We start from the raw sequence: 26,039 nt of genomic DNA on the forward strand, positions 1-26,039 counted from the left end.
TAACCAACATACCTCTATTCAGGAAATCTAGACTGCCCCCACTTGACACGACATTTCACCCATTAGATTGTAAGCTTTTTTGAGCAGGGACTGTCCTTTTTGTTGAACTGTACAGCGCTGAGTAACCCTAGTAGCACTCTAGAAATGGTAAGTAGTAGTACTATGAACAATTTTAACACATATAGCAGATCAGCAATTTTATGCTTGAACCTTTGGATGTATGCCCTCTGGCCCAGGTGATTTTACTACTCTAATTCATAAGTATGTCTCCCAGGTTCACAGAGATTTTTCAGTTCCTCTGAATCACCACCCTTGAAAACTGTTTCCAGTACAGGCAGATGTAATCTTCCATCTTCTTCCATAAACACTAAAGCAAAGAATTCATTCAGTTTCTCCACTATAGCCTTGTCCTCCCTGAATGCTCCTTCATGAGCAAACAGTCCCACATTCCCTTGCGAGCTTTCTGATGTATCTGAAAAAGTTTTTACTGTGAGTTTTAGCCTGTGTGGCAAAGTTTCTCTTCATATTCTGGACTTTGGAATAGGTAAATTGTTCGCTTTTACTAAACTTCTCTCCCAATGGCTTAAGTTTATGCATATTATAAAAAGGCAGAAAGTTGAATATTAATACTCTTGCTTCATTATCCCCTACCTTAGATTTTGTTCTTTCCTCAAATGTTTTCTGCCTCTCGGACTTCTCAAGTGGCTTGTTTATGCATATTATAAAAAGGCAGAAAGTTGAATATTACTACTCTTGCTTCATTATCCCCTACCTTAGATTCTGTTCTTTCCTCATAAATGCTTTCTGCTTCTAGGATTTACAAAGATACATAATTGTGATTATTTTCTTCTCTAGATTAGGTTTAATTAATCCAAATGGCAAACAAGCATACATTTCTCCTTCACAAGTGGAATCAAACTTGGTGTATTCTGGTCAGATGCTCTGCTTCAGCTTCTATTACAAAAAGTAAAGACTGCATAATGCATTGTGATATTTGGACTCCTGTCAAACTATTTAGATTCAAATTAATATCAAATCTCTGCTTGTCTTGGTCTTCTCCAGGAACTCTGGATCATCTCCTTTTTTCCTACACAATTTTTGGACTCAAAGTGTTGTGCATCAGAGAACCCTTGACATATGAGAATCTCTTTGGTACTCTTCACTCTGCTTCTCTGAAGTATGGAGAACATATTTTGATTGCAGTTGCTATCCAAATTAAGAAACTGTAAAGTCAAAAGCTCAATATTCATATTTATGTGGTAGGCTTTAGTGTCACATAAATATGAATCCCTTGCATATTAAATATAATTTTGCTCAAAAGTAGTCCTTTTGAGCTACAGTCTGTGTGTTCAACTTATTTTGCATCCTTGGAACAATTTCTTATTTTAGAGTTATGATATACAAATCACACCATCTGGCTATAGTTATTTGTAGATTCTTGATCCACTTTGCCTTTTGGTTTTACTGATCACATGCATTTTATTTTTCTATTTTGTATTGTTTTATAAAATAAAAATATTTAATAAATAGAAGTTATGCACCTAACTGCCATTAGTTCTGCAAGTTGTGTGCAAAACAAAATCCATAGTATGCACCTGCAAAGGGCATGGGGACCTGAAAGGGGCATGCCTAGTATTCTACATGTTTAAGTGCTAAGTTACCTGCTTAATTGCCTACAATTTTTCAGTCATTGAGCTGGCCTATGTGCTTATACCTCAAGTTAACATGGCTATCAACTATCACATGTTTTAACTGCTGTTAAAGAATTGGTACAGTGCACATCTATGGAGAATTGCCTCCACTGTGTGCTGTTAAAGCCCTGCAGCAAATAATGCACATTTACTTAGTAATGTCACCCTCCCAATGTAAATAAGATTCTGAAATCAGCAAGGCTTATGAATACATTAGTAAAAAGACTAAATAGTTTTATTTAAATGTTCTGTACAAGCACCAAAAGTACCTGAATATATACAAATGTACACTCAAAACAGCCAATACAAGCACTGAAGTTATATGTAAGTGAAAAGACAGGTGAGCATTCAGTCCTCCTCCGAGCCAGCATCCTCCTCTGCAGGATCAAGTAGTAGAGGACGAGACCTGTTGGGACAGATTAACATGGTTTACAGAGTGGACCATCGCATAACTAGATGTAGTGTTAGAAGCTAGCCTTTTAAGCCCCACATGTAGTTTTCTTCCTGTTGTGTTAAATAGTGTGTGGTATAAAACATGACACATAGATTAAGTGTACTGTTACATTTTCAAAGGCTTTCCACCGTATCTGCTCTGACCCAGGGGACAGAGACACCTGACTGCATCCTTTGAACAGAAAGGCTACAACCCCAAAACAATCTCCAAGAATATTGCCTCCTCCCTCAAAACACACCCAGAGAAACTCTGCTACAATACAAAGAAAAAAAGCCACAGACAGAATCCCCCTTATAGCGACATACAACCCAGAGCTGGAAAAAATTAAGAAAAATCAAAAGATCTGCAGCCTCTATTCCAGGAGGATGAATTACTGAAAGATTATTCCCATCCCCACTAGTGCTGGCCTTCCGACAGCCACCCAACTTAAAACACAAGCTAATTAGAAGTAAGCTCCCAACACAGACTCAAAAAGAAAAGAATGGCACACATCCTTGCAATATATCCAGCTGCAAACTATGCCAAAACATTTCACAGGACCCCACAGTCATTCACAAAGGAAAAATCAAACATATACATGGCAAGTGACCGATTCACTTGCAAATGCACAGTAGAGACTTCCCTCTCTGTCCCGCCCCCGCGTCAAGACGTGATGACTGAACAGAGAAGAAACTGCAGAAGGGGAAAGAGGGAACCGCCAAGGTCACTACAGCTCCCCCCCCCCCCCCCCCGGAGTCGCTGCCACCCCCCCTCCACCCGGGCCGGGCCCTCTCTTCGCTATTGAACTTACAGCGCAGAAACCGCAGCAGGTAGATCAGCTCCCGTCGGCCTTCCTTCCCTGCCTGTGTCCCGCCCTCGCCGAAGTTATGTCACACGAGGGCGGGACACAGGCAGGGAAGGAAGGCCGATGGGAGCTGATCTGCCTGCTGCGGTTTCTGCGCTGTAAGTTCAATAGCAAAGAAAGGGCCCGGCCCGGGTGGAAGGGGGCAGCGGACCTTGGAGCTGGCAGGGAAGGAGGGAGGATGCTGGACATGGGAGGTCAGAAGGAGGGGGGCCTTGGAGCTGGAAGGGAAGGACAGAAGGGGGCCTTCCAGCTGGCTGGGAGGGGGGGCCCTGCAAAAAAAAAAAACCATACCAATACTCGCCCGTTTTAACGGCTAGTATTCAACAAAGGAATCCTTTACATGCTCATCTTTCAATGTGGTATACATCATTCAGTGTAAAAAAAATGTGATGAATTGGAGAAACAAGCCAGATGCTAAAGACAAGATTTAATTTACATCGACATCATATGAAAAATGCCAGTGCCAGCCAGGATGTCATGCCTGTGGGGCGGCACTTTACAAAACCAGAACACTGTACCAATGATTTCATAGTAAGAATCCTGAAAGGTAACTTCAAAGGTCTTACATTCCTGTATTGTTTTAAAGTCAGAATGATTAAATATTTTGACACCCACCAGACAGGACTTAAGATCTGGGTTTTCTAGCCCATTATAAACCATAAAAAAGTACTGCTTTGTCACCCTCCTGTCTCCATGCATATCTCTCACCTATCCACCCCCATCCTGTTCGACTGCCACTGAAATGCTTTGATGTTTTACTTATATATAGTCATCTACCAACAGTTGCTTATTTCCGATCTGACGAAGGGCAACCTTTGAAAGCTAATCAAGAAATGTAATAAGTTATGGCCAATAAAAAAGGTATTTTATTTTCCATGTTTTATTTCTATTGATTACCTTTAAAAGTGGACTAACACAGCTACCACACCTCTCTACTCAGTTATATTTAAAGGTAAGCTATAGAAATTTGCAATAAAACCAGATGCTAAACATTTATCCAAATATTTACATTCCTAAACCATATTAATTACATACTTATGTGTGGGCAAAATGCAGCACACATGTGGAGTTTGGCCCAGCAGTCTGCACTACCCCTCCGTCTTCAAAGCCTGTATTCTTTTTAGGCTCTTGTACTGGCAGTGTGGTAGGGGCAGCAGCTGTGGTGAGCTGGGAGTTCATGTTTTTTTCTTATAGCATCCAATACCCATGAGCCATGATTAAGTTCTCTCTTGCAGTCTGCAAGATCTACACAGCTGATGCAGATCCCACTCTGGCATTGTTACGGAACAAATGGCTGAATACCAGTATGTTTAAAAGATGATCTTGCTCAGAACACTGACAGCTAAGATATCACTGAGTCGATGCAAACTTAATATAACCATCACCACATAACCAGGTTTGGGGAGGGACCCTTCTCAGACCAGCCTGCAATGCCCCCCCCCCCCCCCCCCCCCACACAAACCAGTTAACTCCTAATGAAGCCTTGGACATCAAAGGTTTGCCCACCCTTGCTTTCACTGCTCAACCTAAGATTTCAGTTATCTGAATCATCATCTCTATAGCTATTCTATAGTCAATTATAGCTAACTGCATGAGCTTTTTCTTGTTCAATACTAGTAGAGGAAAATCCACTTAAAATAAAGTCTAGGACCTCAACTAAACCACTGTGATTCAGTACTGAGAACACAAACTCCAAAATGCAGCTACTGATCTACTCGTGTGTGTGTGTGCAGTTTGCCATAGCAAATGGAAAGGAAGAACATTTATAGTTTTGGCTAGAGTCCTGCTTTGAATAAAGAAAAACGAGGCTTCTGCTGTCAGTGCCACCCACTGCCATGCTGAAACAAGTTATGCCTCCTGTCAGAACTGCATATGGGAGGTGGCACTAAAACTCCTGCTAGTATGTATAAATATTTAACTAAACTCCATGTGTTAACTTACTGTAATCTACAAAATATATTCTCATGTTTCCCCCCTTCCTTAACATGCCTTTAGCAGTGAAGCCACACTAATGCATTATGTGAAAGTACACATAGCAACTCAGAACTGTACTAGTCAGTTTTTATAGTGTCATTAAGATAATAAAACAGTGACTAAACTGCAGCCCAGAGAGGGGGGTGGGGGAGGGAAGAAAGGAACAGGGACAGGCAGTTTTGAAAAGAGCACATTCCCCCAACTGCTGTATTTTCACTGAGTTTTGAAGCGATAAGATTTTAGGAAGGGGCAGCAACTATTTCCTAGAATCCCACTTGACTGATCTGGCCCATTTTCAAATGGTCTTTCACTGGTTCTACCCCCTTCTCCATACCAAGTTTCATCCTATTCCATTAAAAATGTTCAGTGTCATTTTACCCCCCCCCCCGTTTGGGTTGGAAAGAATAGTTGACAAGATGGAAACTTGGATGTCAAAAGTAGAATTTCACATTATGCTAAGTTACCAGTAAAAATATATTTTACAAATTTATAATCTGCCTAAAGATTAAGTGGAGTACAATCAACATATACGAGATTAGCAGACAAGTGCCCATACATATACCATATCCTATCCCACACTTGCCCATTTGTGGGAGAAGCTGCTGTTATAGCTTCAAAGATTATTCTAAACACTTAGTATACTATTGTTCAGGCACCCAACAGCTTCATGCTGACAGAAGTATAAACTACAAGATTCCTGCGAAGAGCACAAATGTACTGGTACCCATGAGAAAAGGCTACAAACTTTGAGGGGCAACTTTCATTTTTGAAAATTGTGTACTATAGGGTCATTAGGATGAGACTATGCAATACTCAGAACTATTTTTTCATGCTCTACAGCTCCCGTCAGAGGCAACCGTACCTCCAATTCCCCAAGTCTGCGGAGACCAGCGACTCAGAAGAGCCCACTGCAGTTGCCGCATGTGTGCTCTGACCCACAGAACTACTTCTATGGCCGCCGCCATCATTCCCATCATTCATTCTATGAAAGAAGCCATCAAATCTGCCCCTGCAGTTTGGCGATCGGGCAGGCAGTACAAACATCCGGCTGTGTCAAAAAGAACTCCCAGATACTCCTGAGACTGCAATGGAACCCAGTGACTCACAACTGAGCAACTCCAAGAAACTACCTGAGCTGTCGCAGATTTGCTCTCCGCTCGCAATTTGGCCTGGATCAACCAATCATCGAGATAGGGATGCACCAAAAATGTCCTGCCTCTGCAAAGCCACAGCTACCACCACCATGATCTTCAAAAAGGTATGGAGGAGCCGTCGTAAGACTGAAAGGCAGTGCACAGAACTGAAAATGCCTCCCTAAGATGGCAAACCAAAGAAAACGCTGATGAGCTGCGTGGATAGGAATGTGCAGATAAGCTTCTGTCGGGTCCAACTACATGAAGAACTCTTCAATCTGGACCGCCACAATGACCGAATGCAATGTTTCCATGCAGAACGAGGGAACCCTTAGGGCCCCATTGACCCTCTTGAGGTCTAAAGATGAAAGGAACCCTCCTTTTTGGACACCACAGAGTAAATTGAACTTGTTCCCTGCTGACTTCGAGGCACACGCACAACCACTCCTAGGTCGATCCAACACAGTAAGGTGTCTCAAATCGCTACTGCCTTGAGACTGGAACGACACAGGGACTCCAGAAAAAAAATTGGGAAAGCGGACCGTCAAACTCCAACTAGTACCCATCGCATACCACTTCGAGCACCCACTGATGATGTAATCTGGGCCCACCTCTGGTAAAACTGCCTCAGCCGAGTGTCCATTTGCACCAGAGGCTGGGCCCCCATCCCATCATTGTGAGGCATGCCCCGAAACAGTGCCCCCCTCAAGGAGTCGCGCCATCCACGGTGGCCCCCTCAAAATGGCTGGGTGCGCTGATAAACGATCTCTGGAAGCTCCACTGTAACGGCGAGCATCCCGAGAAGGACCATATGTCGACGTCCCCCGGCTGCCTGCTTTGGGACGAATCTCCGGAAGCCGAGGAACCTTTGTATCCACAAGTCTGCGACCCAGTTTATCCAAATAGCATGGAATCCTTAAAGGGAAGCGAACACAACAGACTTGAAGGCCGCATTTGCAGCCCAACCTCGTAACCACAGTGCCCAATGGGCCGCTACCACTAAAGCCACATTCTTCGCTGATGCTTGCAACAAATCATAAAGATCATCAGATAGGAAGAGCCCATCTCTAACTTCACCGAGTCCTAAACACAAGAGGCCCTGACCACTACAGACTCATCCAACAGTTTCTTGGCCCAGCGAAAATGCGAGCGACCAAACCCCACAAACCAATACTTCAGAAAGGACTCCAATTTTCTATCTTGGGGATCACGGAGAGCCACGTCACCATCTACGGGAATAGCTGTAGCCTTAGTCACAGCCATCACGACTGCATCTACTGTGGGAAGCTTAAAAGAGTCTATCCTCCTGGGGTAGAGGATAAAGCCGAGACATGGCCCGAGCCACCTTACAAAGAGAAATCAGGGGAAGCCCACTCCTGAGAAACCATCTCGCAAAGATCTTTCTTCATGGGAAAGGGCAGCGCCGTACGTCGAATACCTTTAACCAGGGGGTCAACCTGCTTCACCTCTCCCACGGGGGTTTCGGACAGCTCAGTGTAGAGGACACATGTTCAATCAGCTCCGCCAGTTCATCCCTATGACAATTTCTAACAACTGAGGGATCCTCCCCAGGGAGCGCACAATACTTCTCCTGAGATGACTCCCTCCCCAAGCTCACTGAATAAATTCAGTGGGGGGGGGGGGGGGGGGGAGGGAGGAACTCCACCCCCCTGAACTCATTACCGGAAGGCTGACTGAGAAATTAAGGACTCTGTACAAACAGTGACTGATCAGGAGCGCATGGGGGACTCAAAATGGTAGCGGTTCCCGAAGACTGAGCCACCGTACCCGCCTGCGGACCTGTCTCCATGCCAGCCGAGACCGCCACGGGGACCTCCACTGATAACTCCGGAGGCGCTGGAGACGTCTGCTTGGGCTCTCCACAGAGCAGACATTGAGCTCCCACCAATTCTAAACCCCGGTGCGAACACAAACGGCAGTGAAGCAGTTTGCCGGTGGACATCTCTGCAGGGGAAGGGAACCATGCAGATTCTGCCCTATGCACTAGCAGAGTCCTCCCCCAACTAAACAGGTCTGCTCCTCCAGCCAGCCCAGAAAAAAAAAAAAAAAAAGGTACCACACCGGATCTTTAACTAGCGTTTTATTTTTTTAACAAGCTTACTAGTGCCCCATTGCTAGTGGCTGAGGAGGCACGGGAGCCGGCTACCCGGGTGTGACACCCCACAGGGAAATTCCAGGCCCCACCGGACCCAAATCCCTGAAGCACAGGGTTTCAAAACTTTTTTTTTTAATCAAAGGCCCCGAGAAAACCCCAAGTCCTACCAGACCAGTCTACCCTCTGCTGGAGACTGAGAAAATACTGGCTAGGTGGGGGGTCTGCACAGGTTATATATAGTGTCCAAAGCTCAGTTTTTCTCAGTCTCCCTCTGCTGGTAGGAGTGCAAACCCAAGTGTCTTGACCGGTCTGGAGAGTTGCTGAAGAATTGTATTTTTTTAGCTGTGGCTAGCTGAATGAAAAAATCCATACGATATTGTAATATTTGTTTTTGTATTAAATATAACTCACTATAATCAGGAGGTTTATTATTAACATGCTGTTGCTAAAACCATTACTTATGTGCTATGCCTTAGGGCCTCCCCCCACCATTGCAAAAGACCCTGAAGTTTATATCACAGTAACATAGTAAATGAAGGCAGATAAAGACCTGTACAGTCCATCTAGTCTGCCCAACAAGATAAACTCATTTTACATGGTATGTGACACTTTATATGTATACCAGAATTTGATTTGTCCTTGCCTTTCTCAGGGCACAGACCGTAGAAGTCTGCCCAGTACTGTTTTTGTACTAAGTTCTGAAGCTAATGTCGAAGCCCCTTAAAATTTACACTCCAGACCATCCCTATCTATTCAGTCACAATCAGGGTGTAGACGAAGTCTGCCCAGCTCCCGTTTTATTTCCCAATTACTGGCATTGCCACCCAAAATTCCATGGAACCATTCCTTCTAATCAGGATTCCTTTGTGTTTATCCCACACATGTTTGAATTCCATTACAGTTTTCATCACCACCTCCCACAGGAGGGCATTCCACATATCCACCACCCTTCTCCATGAAAAAAATACTTCCTGACATTAGTCCTGAGTCTGACCCCTTTCAATCTCAATTCATATCCTCTAGTTCTACCACCTTCCCGTCTCCGGAAAAAAGTTCATTTGCGGATTAATACCTTTCAAATATTTGAACATCTATATCATATCACCCCTGTTTCTCCTTTCCTCCAAGGTATACATGTTCAGGTCAGCAAGTCTCTCCTCTTACGGTTTGCAACACAAATCCCATACCGTATTTGTAGCTTTTCTTTGCACCACTTCCAGGCTTTTTACATCTTTAACAAGTTATGGCCTCCAAAACTGAGCACAATACTCCAAGCGGGGCCTCACCAACGACTTGTAGAGGGACATCAACACCTCCTTTCTTCTGCTGGTTATGCCCCTCTGTATGCAGCCTAGCATCCTTCTGGCCACGGCAGTCGCCTTGTCACATTGTTTCTTACCTTCAGATCCTCAGACACTAACACCCCAAGGTCTCTCTCCTGAGTCGAGCTTACTAATCTCTCCCCTCCTATCCGGTATCTCTCTTGGGTTTCTGCACCCCAAGTGCATCACTACACTTCTTGGCATTAAATTTTAAACTGCCAGACCCGCGACCATTCTTTTAAGGTTCGGAGATCACTTCTCATCGTTTCTACTCCCTCCAGGGTATCCACCCTATGGCTATTTTCGTGTCATCCGCAAAAGGCACACCTTTCCTTACAACCCTTCAGCAATATCTCCCACAAATATATTAAACAGTATAGGCCCCAGCACCGACCCCTGAGGAACTCCACTGCTCACCTTCCTTTCCTCCGAGTGGATTCCATTTACCACCATCCTCTGCCACCTGTCAACTGGTTTCTTATCCAGTTCACCACTCGGTCCAAAGTTCAACCCTTTCAGCTTATTCACGAGTCTTCTGTGGGGGACCGTAGCAAAGGCTTTGCTGAAGGTCAAGTAGATTACATCTAGCGCACGTCCCTCATCCAGTTCTTTGATCACCCAAAGAAGTCAATTTGTTTGGCAGGATTTTCCTTTGGTAAAGCCATGTTGCCTCGGGTCCTGTAGCCTGTCGGCATCTAGAACGTTAACTTTTCTTTCAGCAGCGACTCCATTATTTTTCCTACCACCGACGTGAGACTTACCGGTCTGTAGTTTCCCACTTCTTCCCAGTCTCCACTTTTGTGAAGAGGGACCACATCCGCTTGTCTCCAATCTCTAAAGATCTATTAAATGTTTAAGAGGTGCCGCCAGGACCTCTCTGAGCTCCCTCAGTATCCTGGGATGTATCCCATCCAGCCCCATAGCTTTATCCACCTTCAGATTCTCCATCTGTTTATAAACTCTTTCTTCTGTAAACGGCGCAATATCTCCATTCCCAGACAGTCCCTCGGCAGCCAACCGCGGTCCTTCTCCAGGATTTCCCTCCGTGAACACTGCAGAGAAATAATTGATTAGCACGTTCGCTTTATCTTCATCCCTCTTCACATAGCCACTCATCATCTTTATCTTTCAGTCTCGCAATTCCATTCCTATCTCTTCTCCTTTCTCCAATATATCTGAAAAAAGTCTTGTCACCTTTCTTTACATCTTTAGCCATATTAAAACTAGTTACAATTTGCTCTGGATGGATAAGCAATACTCCTTTAGACCAGGTTAGATATTGCATCCTTAGTAGGAACATACATTCATTAAAAAACATTTATTAGTGTATCTTAAATTTAGGTGTGTACAACATTGACTAATACGCATTATTTGACAAACATGCAAGTCAATGTGTGGTAGTTCTATGGGGCATTAAAGTGTGAGGCTGGTAGACTGGATGGCATGCATTTTATTCTCCTATAGACTAATATTTTTGTATAAGAGGATTACATAGTAACATAGTAGATGACGGCAGAAAAAGACCTGCACAGTCCATCCAGTCTGCCCAACAAGACAACTCATGTGTGCTACTTTTGTGTATACCCTACTTTGATTTGTACCTGTGCTCTTCAGGGCACAGACCGTATAAGTCTGCCCAGCACTAGCCCCGCCTCCCAACCACCGGCTCTGGCATAGACCGTATAAGTCTGCCCAGCACTAGCCCCGCCTCCCACCACCGGCTCTGGCACAGACCGTATAAGTCTGCCCAGCGCTATCCCTGCCTCCCAACCTCCAGTCCCGCCTCCCACCACTGGCTCTGGCACAGAGCGTATAAGTCTGCCCCGCCTCTCAACCTCCAGCCCCGCCTCCCACTACCGGCTCTGCTATCCAATCTCGGTTAAGCTCCTGAGAATCCTTTCCTTCTGAACAGGATTCCTTTATGTTTATCCCACGCATGTTTGAATTCCGTTACCGTTTTCCTCTCCACCACCTCCTGCGGGAGGGCATTCCAAGCATCCATCACTCTCTCCGTGAAGAAATACTTCCTGACATTTTTCTTGAGTCTGCCCCCCTTCAATCTCATTTCATGTCCTCTCGTTCTACCGCCTTCGTATCTCCGGAAAAGGTTCGTTTGCAGATTAATACCTTTCAAATATTTGAACGTCTGTATCATATCACCCCTGTTTCTCCTTTCCTCCAGGGTATACATGTTCAGGTCAGCAAGTCTCTCCTCATACGTCTTGTTACGCAAATCCCATACCATTCTCATAGCTTTTCTTTGCACCGCTTCGATTCTTTTTACATCCTTAGCAAAATACGGCCTCCAAAACTGAACACAATACTCTAGATGGGGCCTCACCAACGACTTATACAGAGGCATCAACACCCCCTTTCTTCTGCTGGTCACACCTCTCTCTATACAGCCCAACAACCTTCTAGATACAGCCACCGCCTTGTCACACTGTTTCGTCACCTTCAAATCCTCAGATACTATCACCACAAGGTCCCTCTCCCCGTCTGAACCTATCAGACTCTCGCCACCTAACACATACGTTTCCCGTGGATTTCTATTCCCTAAGTGCATCACTTTGCATTTCTTCGCATTGAATTTTAATTGCCAGACCTTAGACCATTGTTCTAGCTTCTTCAAATCCTTTTTCATGTTTTCCACTCCCTCCGGGGTGTCCACTCTGTTACAGATCTTAGTATCATCCGCAAATAGGCAAACTTTACCTTCTAACCCTTCGGCAAGGTCACTCACAAATATATTGAACAGAATCGGCCCCAGCACCGATCCTTGAGGCACTCCACTACTCGCCTTTCCTTCCTCCGAGCTAACTCCATTCACCACCACCCTCTGGCGTCTGTCCGTCAACCAGTTCCTAATCCAGTTCACCACTTTAGGTCCTATCTTCAGCCCATCCAGTTTATTTAAAAGCCTCCTGTGGGGAACAGTGTCAAAAGCTTTGCTGAAATCTAAGTAGATTACGTCCATAGCTCGTCCCTGATTCAATTCTCCTGTCACCCAATCAAAAAACTCAATGAGATTTGTTTGGCACGATTTCCCTCTGGTAAAACCATGTTGTCTGGGATCTTGCAACTTATTGGCTTCCAGGAAATTCACTATCCTTTCCTTCAGCATCGCTTCCATTACTTTTCCAATAACCGAAGTGAGGCTTACCGGCCTGTAGTTTCCAGCTACTTCCCTATCACCACTTTTGTGAAGAGGGACCACCTCCGCCATTCTCCAATCCCTTGGAACATCTCCCGTCTCCAAGGATTTATTAAACAAATCTTTAAGAGGACCCGCCAGGACCTCTCTGAGCTCCCTTAATATCCTGGGGTGGATCCCGTCCGGTCCCATGGCTTTGTCCACCTTTAGCTTTACAAGTTGTTCATACACACTCTCTTCTGTAAATGATGCTGTATCCACTCCACTATCATTTGTACTTTTTCCCAGTCCATCGCGGTCCTGCTCCAGGATTTTCTTCTGTGAAAACAGAACAAAAGTATCTATTTAGCAAATTTGCTTTTCCTTCATCACTATCTACATAGCGGTTCGCAGTATCTTTTAGTCTCAATTCCCTTTTTAGTCATTCTCCTTTCACTAATATACCTGAAGAAATTTTTGTCACCCCTCCTTACATTTCTAGCCATTTGTTCTTCCGCTTTCGCCAGACGTATCTCTCTCTTGGCTTCTTTCAGTTTCCTCCGGTATTCCTTCCCGTGTTCCTGTTCTTGAGTTTTTGTGTATTTCTGGAACGCCAACTCTTTAGCCTTTATTTTCTCAGCCACTTGCTTGGAGAACCATATCGGTTTCCTTTTTCTCTTGCTTTTATTTACTTTCCTTACATAAAGGTTTGTAGCCCTATTTATAGCTTCTTTCAGCCTGGACCACTGTCCTTCCACTTCTTGTACTTCCTCCCAGCCCATCAGCTCCTTCCTCAGGTATTCCCCCATTTTAGTAAAGTCAGCACGCTTGAAATCCAGGACTTTGAGTTTTGAGTGGCTGCCCTCCACTACAGCAGTCATATCAAACCAAACCGTTTGATGGTCACTGCCGCCCAGGTGGGCACCCACTCGGACATTTGACACGCTATCCCCATTTGTGAGCACCAGATCCAGCGTCGCTCCCTCCCTCGTGGGTTCCGTCACCATTTGTCTGAGCAAAACACTTTGGAAAGCATCTACGATCTGTCTACTTCTCTCCGATTTCGCCGACGGAACCTTCCAATCTACATCCGGCAGATTGAAATCTCCCAGCAACAGCACCTCCCTCTTCTTTCCTAACTTTTGAATATCCGCGATCAGATCCCTATCTAGTTCTTCCAGTTGTGTCAGGGGTCTGTAGACAACACCCACATGGACTGAGGTTCTATCATCTCTTTTTAAGGTGATCCATATCGCTGCTTCTTTTCCCCAGGTCCCTGTCATTTCAGTCGCCGTGATATCATTTCTCACATACAGAGCTACTCCTCCACCTTTACGACCCTCTCTATCCTTCCTAAATAGATTATAGCCTGGTATGTTTGCATCCCATTCATGGGAACCATTTAGCCACGTCTCCGTGATTGCAACAATGTCTAAGTCTGCCTCCACCATCAGGGCTTGAAGGTCATGAACTTTATTGCTTAGACTGAGCATTTGTGGTCATTGCATTCCATCTACATTTCCTGGTATGCGTTTTAGTGATTTGGGGGTGTCTTAACCCTTTGGGTACCTTCATTCCTTTTTCTCCTGCATCCGTTCTATTTTCAGGAATATCACAGTGCTGTAATGGTGCAAAAGAATTCTGTAGGGGCATCACTTGTGAGGGCGGATGCTTGTGTGTCACATAACGAACTCTGCCTGAGCCTACTGTGAACCATCTATTTTTAGGTGGTTTTATCCTTTGAGGCAGTGGTGTGAATTTGGTTTGATTCTGAGCAGTATGATTTTGTGGAGTCTTTGAAGCTGCTTTAAGTGTATCTAATTCCTCCTTTAGTTTACTAAGCTCCTTTTTTAAACTAGCGAGCTGATGACATAGGACAAGCTTTTAGTGTCCAGATGATTGGCCTTGAAACTAAAACACCACAATTATTACAGAGAATAAGAGTCATGCAGAGAGATTTGTATTTGGGTGGAGTTAATTTGTGATAAGTAGTGTATGTAGGAAAGCTATTTAGGAAGTGGAAGTCTTGGGGTGGGGGGGTTAAAATTTAAAACGTGTGGATTTTGTTTGTTGTAAAACCTCTCTAGAATTGTATTAAGCCAATTATCTACACAGCTGGTTAGGATAAGGGGAAGACAAGGTTACAAAATGCACCAGAAATGTCCAAAAGCACAGTTTTAGAGTAGGAAATTCCTGGAAGAAAGCCAGCACAAAAGCTTATCTGAGTGAGTTTCCTTGAGGCAGGAGACAAGTGAGGCCCTTGAAGTTGCCCAGCTCTGAACAGAAACTAGCCCCTCCTAATCGTTTTAGATTGTCTGCAGAAAACCAGGTGGTATGAGGATGGGGGATGGGAAAGAGTTCAGTACAATTACAGTCAAGGAAAGAGAGTTTTAATACTATCTGGCAGTTTTGAAATCCGAAATCTAGTTTTCCAGATATCAATAAAGCAGTTTGAAAACAATCAGGTCACACACAGTCAAAATCACAATATTTGCAGAGCAGTTTAAAACCTTGTTTTCTCTTTTTAGGAAAGATTTAAGTGCAATTATTGATGGAGATCACGTGATGCGGTGAGGAGCGTCAGACGTGCAAGTCTGGAACTGCTCAGGGGTTCGCTCCTCAATCCTCTTTCATCGGCGGATTACACAACGACACGTGCTTTCAGCAAGATAAAAAGCACCAGCTTTTATGGACAAATATTTTTTACTTCTCCAGCCACAATGGCGTCAAAATCATCTAAGAAGGGACCAGAACGCAATAAGCATGCCGAAAACAAGATGGCAGAGTCCACAAAGGTCCCGCACCTAGCCTGCACAGAGGGTGATCGCAAAGCTTACGGTGTCAGTGGTGCAGGCTTTAGATTCGCGCTTTCAACAGCTGTCGGAGCAGATTGCAGGAATAATCGCAACTTATCTTGGAGTTGGCTCGGAGAATGGGTGAGCTGGAATGTAGAGTCTCTGACCTAGAGGGCAGGGCACAGACTCAGGGCGCAAAGCTCACATGGCTGGTGGAGCTGGTCAAGACCCAACAGATTAAACTTGAGGACCTGGAGAACCGCGCACACAGAGACAATTTGTGGTTTGTGGGAGTGCCAGAGGCGGTTTCGGAGAAGGCTTTGCAACAAGTGCTGGAACGGTGGCTTAGCGCCTTGTTGTCTCCTGAGGACGGATCCGTGTCGGTGCGGCTGGAAAGGACACATAGACTGGGCTCCAAACAGTCTGGGGAGCGGAGGCCCAGAGTTGTAATTGGCAAGTTCCACAACTCAGCACAGAAAGACTCCTTTCTTCACTATTAATCGAGCGCACAGACAGGAGGTTCTGTTTGAGGGTACGGAGGTGTGTCTTTCCCAAGATTACTCTGCAGCACTATCAGCGCAGCGCAGACTGTTTACCCTATTGTGTGCGCAGCTGCTGGTAAAGAAACAAGTTTCAGCTGCGGTACCATGCAGTACTGAATTTTCAGTAATGGACAATGGCGTCGTATGACTCTCCAGAAAGCGCGTCCGACTGGTTGAATGGAGTGTCCGTGAGCCAGTCTTAAACTTACATTGTGCTGGAAGATTTCTGCACTTTTTTTGGAATTCTGCGGGCGACATGAGAGGCTGGCGGGTTGCCTGGAATGGAGTTATAAACAATTGAGGTCTACAATTGACGCCTAGTGCGAACACAAAGTGGAATAATATGAATGTGTGTAAACATGTAATGAGTGTGTGGTGAGGCAACATGGACTAATCTCAATATATTCCTACTGTGGGTATAGGGTGAATGATAGGCACTGATTATTAAAAATGTTAAATGAGCCATTAGGAATAATGATGCCTCATTGGCAAAGTGGGGTAACTTGGGGGCAGCCCTGGATGTGATTTATTGGAGAACGTGCTGCTGCTACCTTGTATATTTGGTTAGTGGCTCAGTAAGGGTGGGTGTATGGTAAATCATGGTCATGGTTTGCCATACTGTGGTTTTTTTTTTTTTGTTCTTCTCACACGAGAGGGGGTCCCCCAAAGCATTATAATGTGATCACTTAATCCTTGGCATAGTAATGTGGAGGGTTGGAGGTGGAGAGGGGATGGGGTGGGTGAGGCAGTTTGGGATGTTTGTTGTCTGGATGTTGACATTTGTTGGGGTAGTTTGTATGCCACATGAAGGTGTGACCATTGTGGGTCAGGTTCCTATGTTTCACTGTGGTAAGCAAGGGGATTGCAACTCCTGGATGAGGGCTGGGCATCTGGGAGTCCTGACCTTATGAGCACTCTACCAAAACCTTCATCCACACCCTTGTCACCTCTCGTTTAGACTACTGCAATCTGCTTCTTGCTGGCCTCCCACTCAGTCACCTCTCCCCTTTCCAGTCGGTTCAAAACTCTGCTGCCCGTCTCATCTTCCGCCAGGGTCGCTTTACTCATACTACCCCTCTCCTCAAGACCCTTCACTGGCTCCCTATCCGTTTTCGCATCCTGTTCAAACTTCTTCTACTAACCTATAAATGTATTCACTCTGCTGCTCCCCAGTATCTCTCCACACTCGTCCTTCCCTACACCCCTTCCCGTGCACTCCGCTCCATGGATAAATCCTTCTTATCTGTTCCCTTCTCCACTACTGCCAACTCCAGACTTCGCACCTTCTGTCTCGCTGCACCCTACGCCTGGAATAAACTTCCTGAGCCCCTACGTCTTGCCCCATCCTTGGCCACCTTTAAATCTAGACTGAAAGCCCACCTCTTTAACATTGCTTTTGACTCTTAACCACTTGTAACCACTCGCCTTCACCTACCCTCCTCTCTTCCTTCCCGTTCACATTAATTGATTTGATTACTTTATTTATTTTTTGTCTATTAGATTGTAAGCTCTTTGAGCAGGGACTGTCTTTCTTCTATGTTTGTGCAGCGCTGCGTATGCCTTGTAGCGCTATAGAAATGCTAAATAGTAGTAGTAGTACTTATGAAGTTTGGTTTATATTATACTTGGGAGTTGGGACCCTGGCTAAACTTCAAGCTCCTAGATTAATCTCTTCGAATTTATCAGGTATCAACCTCCCCTGTAAAACGGACAAAACTTGTTTGCACTAAAACGTCACAAGGTTTCCCTTGCATGCCTTCAAGAGACTAAACTGTCGGATGCTGAACACCTAAAACTAAGGCAGTGATGGGTGGGGGAGTGCTTTTTCTCTTCTGCGGAGGGAAGAAAAGGTGGAGTAGCTATCCTCATTCATAAACTTTTGCAGTGTAAGGCATGCGTAGTAGTTCAGGATGGGAATGGGCAGTACATACGTCTACATTTGAATATCATGGGTCAGGAAGTCTTTTTACTTAACTTATATGGGCCTAATGTTTATGACCACTTATTTTCAGCTTTTGGTGCGCTTGGGCATTCAACATTCTTCCGCCCCTTGGATTATTTATTTTATTTATTAGGATTTTACTGCCTTTTTGAAGGAATTCACTCAAGGCGGTGTACAGTAAGAACAGATCAAGCATGAGCAGGAGGCAATTAGAGCAGTAAAAATATTCAAACAATAGAAAGTATGGCATGGTATACTACTTGCAATGACAACACAATATGTACTAGAACATTATAATTGGTAGTGAAGGGTAAGGCAAAGTTGTAACATATAGATAAGTAAAAAAGTAGGAAGAATTAGAAAATAAGGTGATTGATTTGAAGAAACTTGCAAGCGAGGTCAGAGAGATGGTTAAATATTATCTCAGCTAGGGTAAGAGTGGATAAACATGTCCCACTGCAGTATGTGCAGCCCGAGTCAATCCTTGTGTGTGAGTGAGACAAGTTAGTTACTTCTTCCATTAAAGGCTTTCACCTGCTTCCTGAGCCTTTCAGGCAGTGCATTCCAGAGTGTGTGGGCTACTCTAGAGAAGGCTCGCTTGCGGGTATCAAATCGTGTAAAATCGAGCGTGACACCGGAAGATTGGAAGTTGGCCAATGTAACGCCGATTTTTACAAAGGTTCCAGAGGCGATCTGGGAAAGCGAATGCTACATACCTGTAGAGGGTATTATCCGAGGACAGCAGGCTGATTGTTCTCACTGATGGGTGACGTCCACGGCAGCCCCTCCAATCGGAAACTTCACTAGCAAAGGCCTTTGCTAGTCCTCGCGCGCGCATGCGCGGCTGTCTTCCCGCCCGAACCGGCTCGTGTTCGTCAGTCCCATATGTACCAAGACAAAGACAAGGGAAGACAACTCCAAAGGGGAGGCGGGCGGGTTTGTGAGAACAATCAGCCTGCTGTCCTCGGAGAAAGCGAATGATACATACCTGTAGCAGGTGTTCTCCGAGGACAGCAGGCTGATTGTTCTCACGACTGGGTTGACATCCACGGCAGCCCCCACCAACCGGAAGAAAACTTTGCAGGTGTTCCTGCACGCAGGGCACGCCCACCGCGCATGCGCGGCCGTCTTCCCGCCCGTGCGCGACCGCTCCCGCTCAGTTGAATGACAAGCAAAAATATGAAACGCAACTCCAAAGGGGAGGAGGGAGGGTAGGTGAGAACAATCAGCCTGCTGTCCTCGGAGAACACCTGCTACAGGTATGTATCATTCGCTTTCTCCGAGGACAAGCAGGCTGCTTGTTCTCACGACTGGGGTATCCCTAGCTCTCAGGCTCACTCAAAACAAGAATCCAGGTCAATGGAACCTTGCAACAGCGAGGGCACAACAGAAAATTGACCTACGAAGACCAACTAAATGAGAGTGCAGCCTGACCAGAATAAATTCGGGTCCTGGAGGGTGGAGTTGGATTTACACCCCAAACAGATTCTGCAGCACCGACTGCCCGAACCGACTGTCGCGTCGGGTATCCTGCTGGAGGCAGTAATGTGATGTGAATGTGTGGACAGATGACCACGTCGCAGCCTTGCAAATCTCTTCAATAGTGGCTGACTTCAAGTGAGCCACCGACGCTGCCATGGCTCTAACACTATGAGCCGTGACATGACCCTCTAGAGTCAGCCCAGCCTGGGCATAAGTGAAGGAAATGCAATCTGCTAGCCAATTGCATATGGTGCGTTTCCTGACAGCGACCCCTATCCTGTTAGGGTCGAAAGAAACAAACAATTGGGCGGACTGTCTGTGGGGCTGTGTCCGCTCCAAGTAGAAGGCCAATGCTCTCTTGCAGTCCAATGTGTGCAACTGACGTTCAGCAGGGCGGGTATGCAGTCTGGGAAAGAATGTTGGCAAGACAATTGACTGGTTAAGATGGAACTCCGACACCACATTCGGCAGGAACTTTGGGTGAGTGCGGAGCACTACTCTGTTGTGATGAAATTTAGTATACGGAGCATGAGCTACCAGGGCTTGAAGCTCACTGACCCTACGAGCTGAAGTAACTGCCACCAAGAAAATGACCTTCCAGGTCAAGTACTTCAGATGGCAGGAATTCAGTGGCTCAAAAGGAGGTTTCATCAGCTGGGTGAGGACGACGTTGAGATCCCATGACACTGCAGGAGGCTTGACAGGGGGCTTTGACAAAAGCAAGCCTCTCATGAATCGAACGACTAAAGGCTCTCCAGAGACGGCTTTACCCTCTACACGATAATGGTAAGCACTAATCGCACTAAGGTGATTCCTTACTGAGTTGGTCTTGAGGCCAGACTCTGATAAGTGCAGAAGGTATTCAAGCAGGTTCTGTGCAGGACAAGAACGAGGTTCTAGGGCCTTGCTCTCACACCAAACGACAAACCTCCTCCACTTGAAAAAGTAACTCTTTTTAGTGGAATCCTTCCTAGAGGCAAGCAAGACACGGGAGACACCCTCAGACAAACCCAACGAAGCAAAATCTACGCCCTCAACATCCAGGCCGTGAGAGCCAGAGACTGGAGGTTGGGGTGCAGAAGCGCTCCGTCGTTCTGCGAAATGAGGGTCGGAAAACACTCCAATCTCCACTGTTCTTCGGAGGACAACTCCAGAAGTAGAGGGAACCAAATCTGACGGGGCCAAAAGGGCGCTATCAGAATCATGGTGCCGTGGTCTTACTTGAGCTTCAATAAGGTCTTCCCCACCAAAGGTATGGGAGGATAAGCATACAGGAGGCCGGTCCCCCAATGGAGGAGAAAGGCATCCGACGCTAGTCTGCCGCGTGCCTGTAGTCTGGAACAGAACAGAGGCAGCTTGTGGTTGGTCTGAGAGGCGAAAAGGTCCACCGAGGGAGTGCCCCACTCTCGGAAGATCTTGCCTACCACTCTGGAATGGAGCAACCACTCGTGCGGTTGCATGACTCTGCTCAGTCTGTCGGCCAGACTGTTGTTTACGCCTGCCAGGTATGTGGCTTGGAGAAGCATGCCAAACTGGCAGGCCCAACACCACATCCCGACGGCTTCCTGACACAGGGGGCGAGATCCGGTGCCCCCCTGCTTGTTGATGTAATACATTGCAACCTGGTTGTCTGTCCGAATTTGGATAATTTGACAGGACAGCCGATCTCTGAAAGCCTTCAATGCGTTCCAGACCGCTCGGAGCTCCAGGAGGTTGATCTGAAGATCCTTTTCCTGGAGGGACCACAGTCCTTGGGTGTGAAGCCCATCGACATGAGCCCCCCAGCCCAGGAGAGATGCATCCGTCGTTAGCACTTTCGTGGTCTGTGGAATTTGGAATGGGCGTCCCAAGGTCAAATTGGTCTGAATGGTCCACCAGTGCAGTGAACTGCGGCAGCTGGTGGAGAGGCGGATGACATCTTCTAGATTTCCGGTGGCTTGATACCACTGGGAAGCTAGGGTCCATTGAGCAGATCTCATGTGAAGACGAGCCATGGGAGTCACATGAACTGTAGAGACCACATGACCCAGAAGTCTCAACATCTGCCGAGCTGTGATCTGCTGAGACGCTCTGGTCTGGGAAGCCAAGGACAGGAGGTTGTTGGCCCTCGCTTCTGGAAGGAAGGCCTGAGCCGTCTCTGAGTATTCAGCAGAGCTCCTATGAATTCCAGAGATTGGGCAGGCTGGAGATGGGACTTTGGGTAATTTATCACAAACCCCAGCAGCTCCAGGAGGCGAATAGTGCACTGCATGGACCGGAGAGCTCCCGCCTCCGAGGTGTTCTTGACCAGCCAATCGTCGAGATATGGGAACACGTGCACTCCCAGCTTGCGTAGATACGCTGCCACCACCACGAGGCACTTCGTAAACACCCGTGGGGCAGAGGCGAGCCCAAAGGGCAGCACACAATACTGAAAGTGCCGTGTGCCCAAGCGGAATCTGAGATACTGTCTGTGAGCTGGCAGTATCGGGATGTGAGTGTATGCGTCCTTTAAATCCAGGGAACATAGCCAATCGTTTTTCTGAATCATTGGCAGAAGGGTGCCCAAGGAAAGCATCCTGAACTTTTCTTTGACCAGGAATTTGTTCAGGCCTCTCAGGTCTAGGATGGGACGCATCCCCCCCCCGTCTTCTTTTCCACAAGGAAGTACCTGGAATAGAATCCCTGCCCTTCCTGCCTGGGTGGTACGGGCTCGACCGCATTGGCGCTGAGAAGGGCGGAGAGTTCCTCTGCAAGTACCTGCTTGTGATGGGAGCTGAAGGATTGAGCTACCGGAGGATAATTTGGTGGAAGGAAGGCCAAATTCAGGGCGTATCCGCACCGCACTATTTGGAGAACCCACTGGTCGGAGGTTATAAGAGGCCACCTTTGGTGAAAAAATTTTAACCTCCCTCCGACCGACAGATCGTCCGGTACGGACACTTTGAGGGCGGCTATGTTCCCATGGATCCAGTCAAAAACCCGTCCCCGGTTTTTGCTGTGGAGGCGCAGGGGGCTGCTTAGGCGCACGCTGTTGACGGGAACGAGCGCGCTGGGACTGTCCCTGTGCCTGACGAGGCCTTCGGGCCGGCTGGGTGTACCTATGCTTGGTAAAGGTGTAGGGCGCAGCCTGCCGGGCCCGGGAAAAACGTCCACCTGCTGAGGTGGATGCTGAAGGCGCCCGGTGGGAGAGCTTGTCGAGGGCGGTTTCCCGCTGATGCAGTTGGTCTACCAGCTGCTCGACCTTCTCGCCAAAAATATTATCCCCCCGGCAAGGGACGTCGGCCAGTCTCTGCTGGATGCGGTTGTCCAGGTCAGAGGCACGCAGCCATGAGAGCCTGCGCATCACTATCCCTTGGGCCGCAGCACGAGATGCCACGTCACAGGTGTCATAAATACCCCTTGACAGGAACTTTCTGCACGCCTTCAGCTGCCTAACCACCTCCTGAAAAGGCCTGGACTGCTCCGGCGGGAGCTTGTCAACCAGGTCCGCCAGTTGCTTCACATTATTCCGCATGTGGATGCTCGTGTAGAGCTGGTAAGACTGGATGCGGGTCACGAGCATGGAAGATTGGTAGGCCTTCCTCCCAAACGAGTCCAGAGTGCGAGACTCCTGCCCCGGGGGCGCCGAGGCGGTATCCCTCGAACTCCGTGCCCTCTTGAGAGCAGAGTCCACGACCGCCGAGTCATGAGGCAATTGGGGCCGCATTAACTCTGGGTCCGAGTGGATTCTGTATTGGGACTCTGCTTTCTTGGGGATGGTGGGATTATATAGTGGTCTCATCCAGTTCCGAAGCAGTGTCTCTTTGAGGACATTGTGCAACGGCACCGTGGAGGACTCTCTAAGTGGTGATGGATAGTCGAGGACCTTGAGCATCTCAGCCCTCGGCTCATCCACAGAGACCACGGGAAAGGGAATGCAAATAGACATATCCCTGACGAAGGAGGCAAAGGAGAGGCTCTCAGGTGGCGAGAGCTCTCTCTCTGGTGAAGGAGTGGGGTCGGATGGAAGGCCCACAGACTCCTCTGAGGAGAAATATCTGGGGTCCTCCTCCTCCCCCCACGAGGCCTCTTCCTCGGTGTCGGACACGAGCTCGTGCAGCTCAGTCCTCAACCGGGCCCGGCTCGACATCGAGGCACCGAGGCCTCGGTGGCGTCCCGCGCTGGCGGGGATGAAGCTCCTTCCATCGACGAGGACTCCACCTGCGTGGCGGTTGAGACTGGTGCCGCAAGCGGCGTCGAAGGCCTCGGCACCAGGCTAGAGCACGTCGGCACCACAGTCAGCGGCGCCGAGGGCGCAAGCACCCCCGGCGCCAGCACAGTCTGGCGCATCAGCCCTTCCAGAATGCCTGGAAGGATGGCTCGGAGACACTCGTCCAGGCCCGCTGTCGGGAAAGGCGAGGGGGCCGGTAGAGGCGTCGGCGCCGGAAGCTGTTCGGGTCCAGAAGACTGCACCGAAGTGCTGGCACCCTGACGTGGCGGTACCTCTACTACAGAGGGGGACCTCTCCTCTCGACGCTGCCGCTTCCTAGGCATAGACTCATCCCCTGGCGCCGGGAGCCAGATGCGTCGTGGGCGACCGATGACTGTGCTTCTTTGCCTTTTTGCGGTGCCCGTCATCAGCGCTCGGTGGAACTGAGGAGGAGGAGGAAGTCGATCACCCTCGGCCTCGAGGGATCGGGTCAGACAGGGTTCGGTCCCGAGGGCCCTGGGTAGAGGGAGTGACCGGGGCCGATTGCCCACGCGGGCCTCTCACTCCTGCCTTCACCGGGGGACCGGCGGGACCTGTGCTCCTGGGGTCGATGCCATCGGTGACGATTTCGTGGACATCGATACCGGTACCGAAGAACCAGCCGTTGATACCGATGCCGTTGAAGTCGACGTCGAGGGGCCGGCGCAAGTACCAAAAAGACGGTCCCGAAGAACTTGCCTCGCTACCTGTGTCCGTTTCCGGAGACCGAGACACAAAGTACACGTCTTGATATCGTGCTCCGGCCCGAGGCACTGGAGGCACCAAGCGTGAGTGTCGGTCTGCGAGATATGCCGGCCGCACCGACCACACTTTTTAAATCCACTCGGGACCTTCGAGGACATCGACGGAAAAATAGCGTCGGCGAAGTCAAAGTCGATGGTGGCGGTAAAAATCACACCTTGAAAATAAATCGACCGTGCGGCCACAAGGCCGCAACGCGACGCCCCCACTAAGAGACGAGGGAAAACAAAGTTCTGCGGTTTTTTGTTGTTTTTTTTTAAACTAAATAGAAAAAACGGAGAACGAAAAGAAAAAACAGAGAAAATTTGCGGCGAAAGCGCGATCCGGTTTCCGGGGCTGACAGAGAGAGAGACGAACACGGCTCTCTCCAGCGCGGAAAAGAAAAGACTGAGCGGGAACGGTCGCGCACGGGCGGGAAGACGGCCGCGCATGCGCGGTGGGCATGCCCTGCGTGCGGGACTGCCCGCAAAGTTTTCTTCCGGTTGCTGGGGGCTGCCTTGGACGTCAACCCAGTCGTGAGAACAAGCAGCCTGCTTGTCCTCACTGATGGGGTATCCCTAGCCCCCAGGCTCACTCAAAACAACAAACATGGTCAATTGGGCCTCGCAACGGCGAGGACATAACTGAGATTGACCTAACAATTTTTCCAACTAACAGAGTGTAACCTGGAACAGAATAAAACATGGGCCTAGGGGGGTGGAGTTGGATTCTAAACCCCGAACAGATTCTGAAGTACTGACTGCCCGAACCGACTGTCGCGTCGGGTATCCTGCTGCAGGCAGTAATGAGATGTGAATGTGTGGACAGATGACCACGTCGCAGCTTTGCAAATCTCTTCAATAGTGGCTGACTTCAAGTGGGCTACCGACGCTGCCATGGCTCTAACATTATGAGCCGTGACATGACCCTCAAGAGCCAGCCCAGCCTGGGCGTAAGTGAAGGAAATGCAATCTGCTAGCCAATTGGATATGGTGCGTTTCCCCACAGCCACTCCCCTCCTGTTGGGATCAAAAGAAACAAACAATTGGGCGGACTGTCTGTTGGGCTGTGTCCGCTCCAGATAGAAGGCCAATGCTCTCTTGCAGTCCAATGTGTGCAGCTGACGTTCAGCAGGGCAGGAATGAGGACGGGGAAAGAAAGTTGGCAAGACAATTGACTGGTTCAGATGGAACTCCGACACAACCTTTGGCAAGAACTTAGGGTGAGTGCGGAGGACTACTCTTATGATGAAATTTGGTGTAAGGGGCCTGGGCTACCAGGGCCTGAAGCTCACTGACTCTACGAGCTGAAGTAACTGCCACCAAGAAAATGACCTTCCAGGTCAAGTACTTCAGATGGCAGGAGTTCAGTGGCTCAAAAGGAGGTTTCATCAGCTGGGTGAGAACGACATTGAGATCCCATGACACTGTAGGAGGTTTGACAGGGAGCTTTGACAAAAGCAAACCTCTCATGAAGCGAACAACTAAAGGCTGTCCTGAGATCGGCTTACCTTCCACACGGTAATGGTATGCACTGATTGCACTAAGGTGAACCCTTACAGAGTTGGTCTTGAGACCAGACTCAGACAAGTGCAGAAGGTATTCAAGCAGGGTCTGTGTAGGACAAGAGCGAGGATCTAGGGCCTTGCTGTCACACCAGA

General features: G+C 47.8%; 1 protein-coding gene across 1 annotated transcript in view; it reads right to left on the reverse strand.

The window, feature by feature from the left end:
• Positions 1 to 1,900: 1,900 nt before the first annotated feature.
• Positions 1,901 to 26,039, reverse strand: part of PCLAF (PCNA clamp associated factor) — a 42,993-nt gene continuing 18,854 nt past the window's right edge. Inside the window, exon 4 of the mRNA XM_030190381.1 lies at positions 1,901 to 2,097. Within this exon, the coding sequence (XP_030046241.1) occupies positions 2,040 to 2,097 (58 nt within the window). The 3' untranslated portion in view covers positions 1,901 to 2,039. The remainder of the gene's footprint in view (positions 2,098 to 26,039) is intronic.

This window comes from Microcaecilia unicolor, chromosome 1, assembly GCF_901765095.1.
Source record: "Microcaecilia unicolor chromosome 1, aMicUni1.1, whole genome shotgun sequence".
Classification (NCBI taxonomy): domain Eukaryota; kingdom Metazoa; phylum Chordata; class Amphibia; order Gymnophiona; family Siphonopidae; genus Microcaecilia; species Microcaecilia unicolor.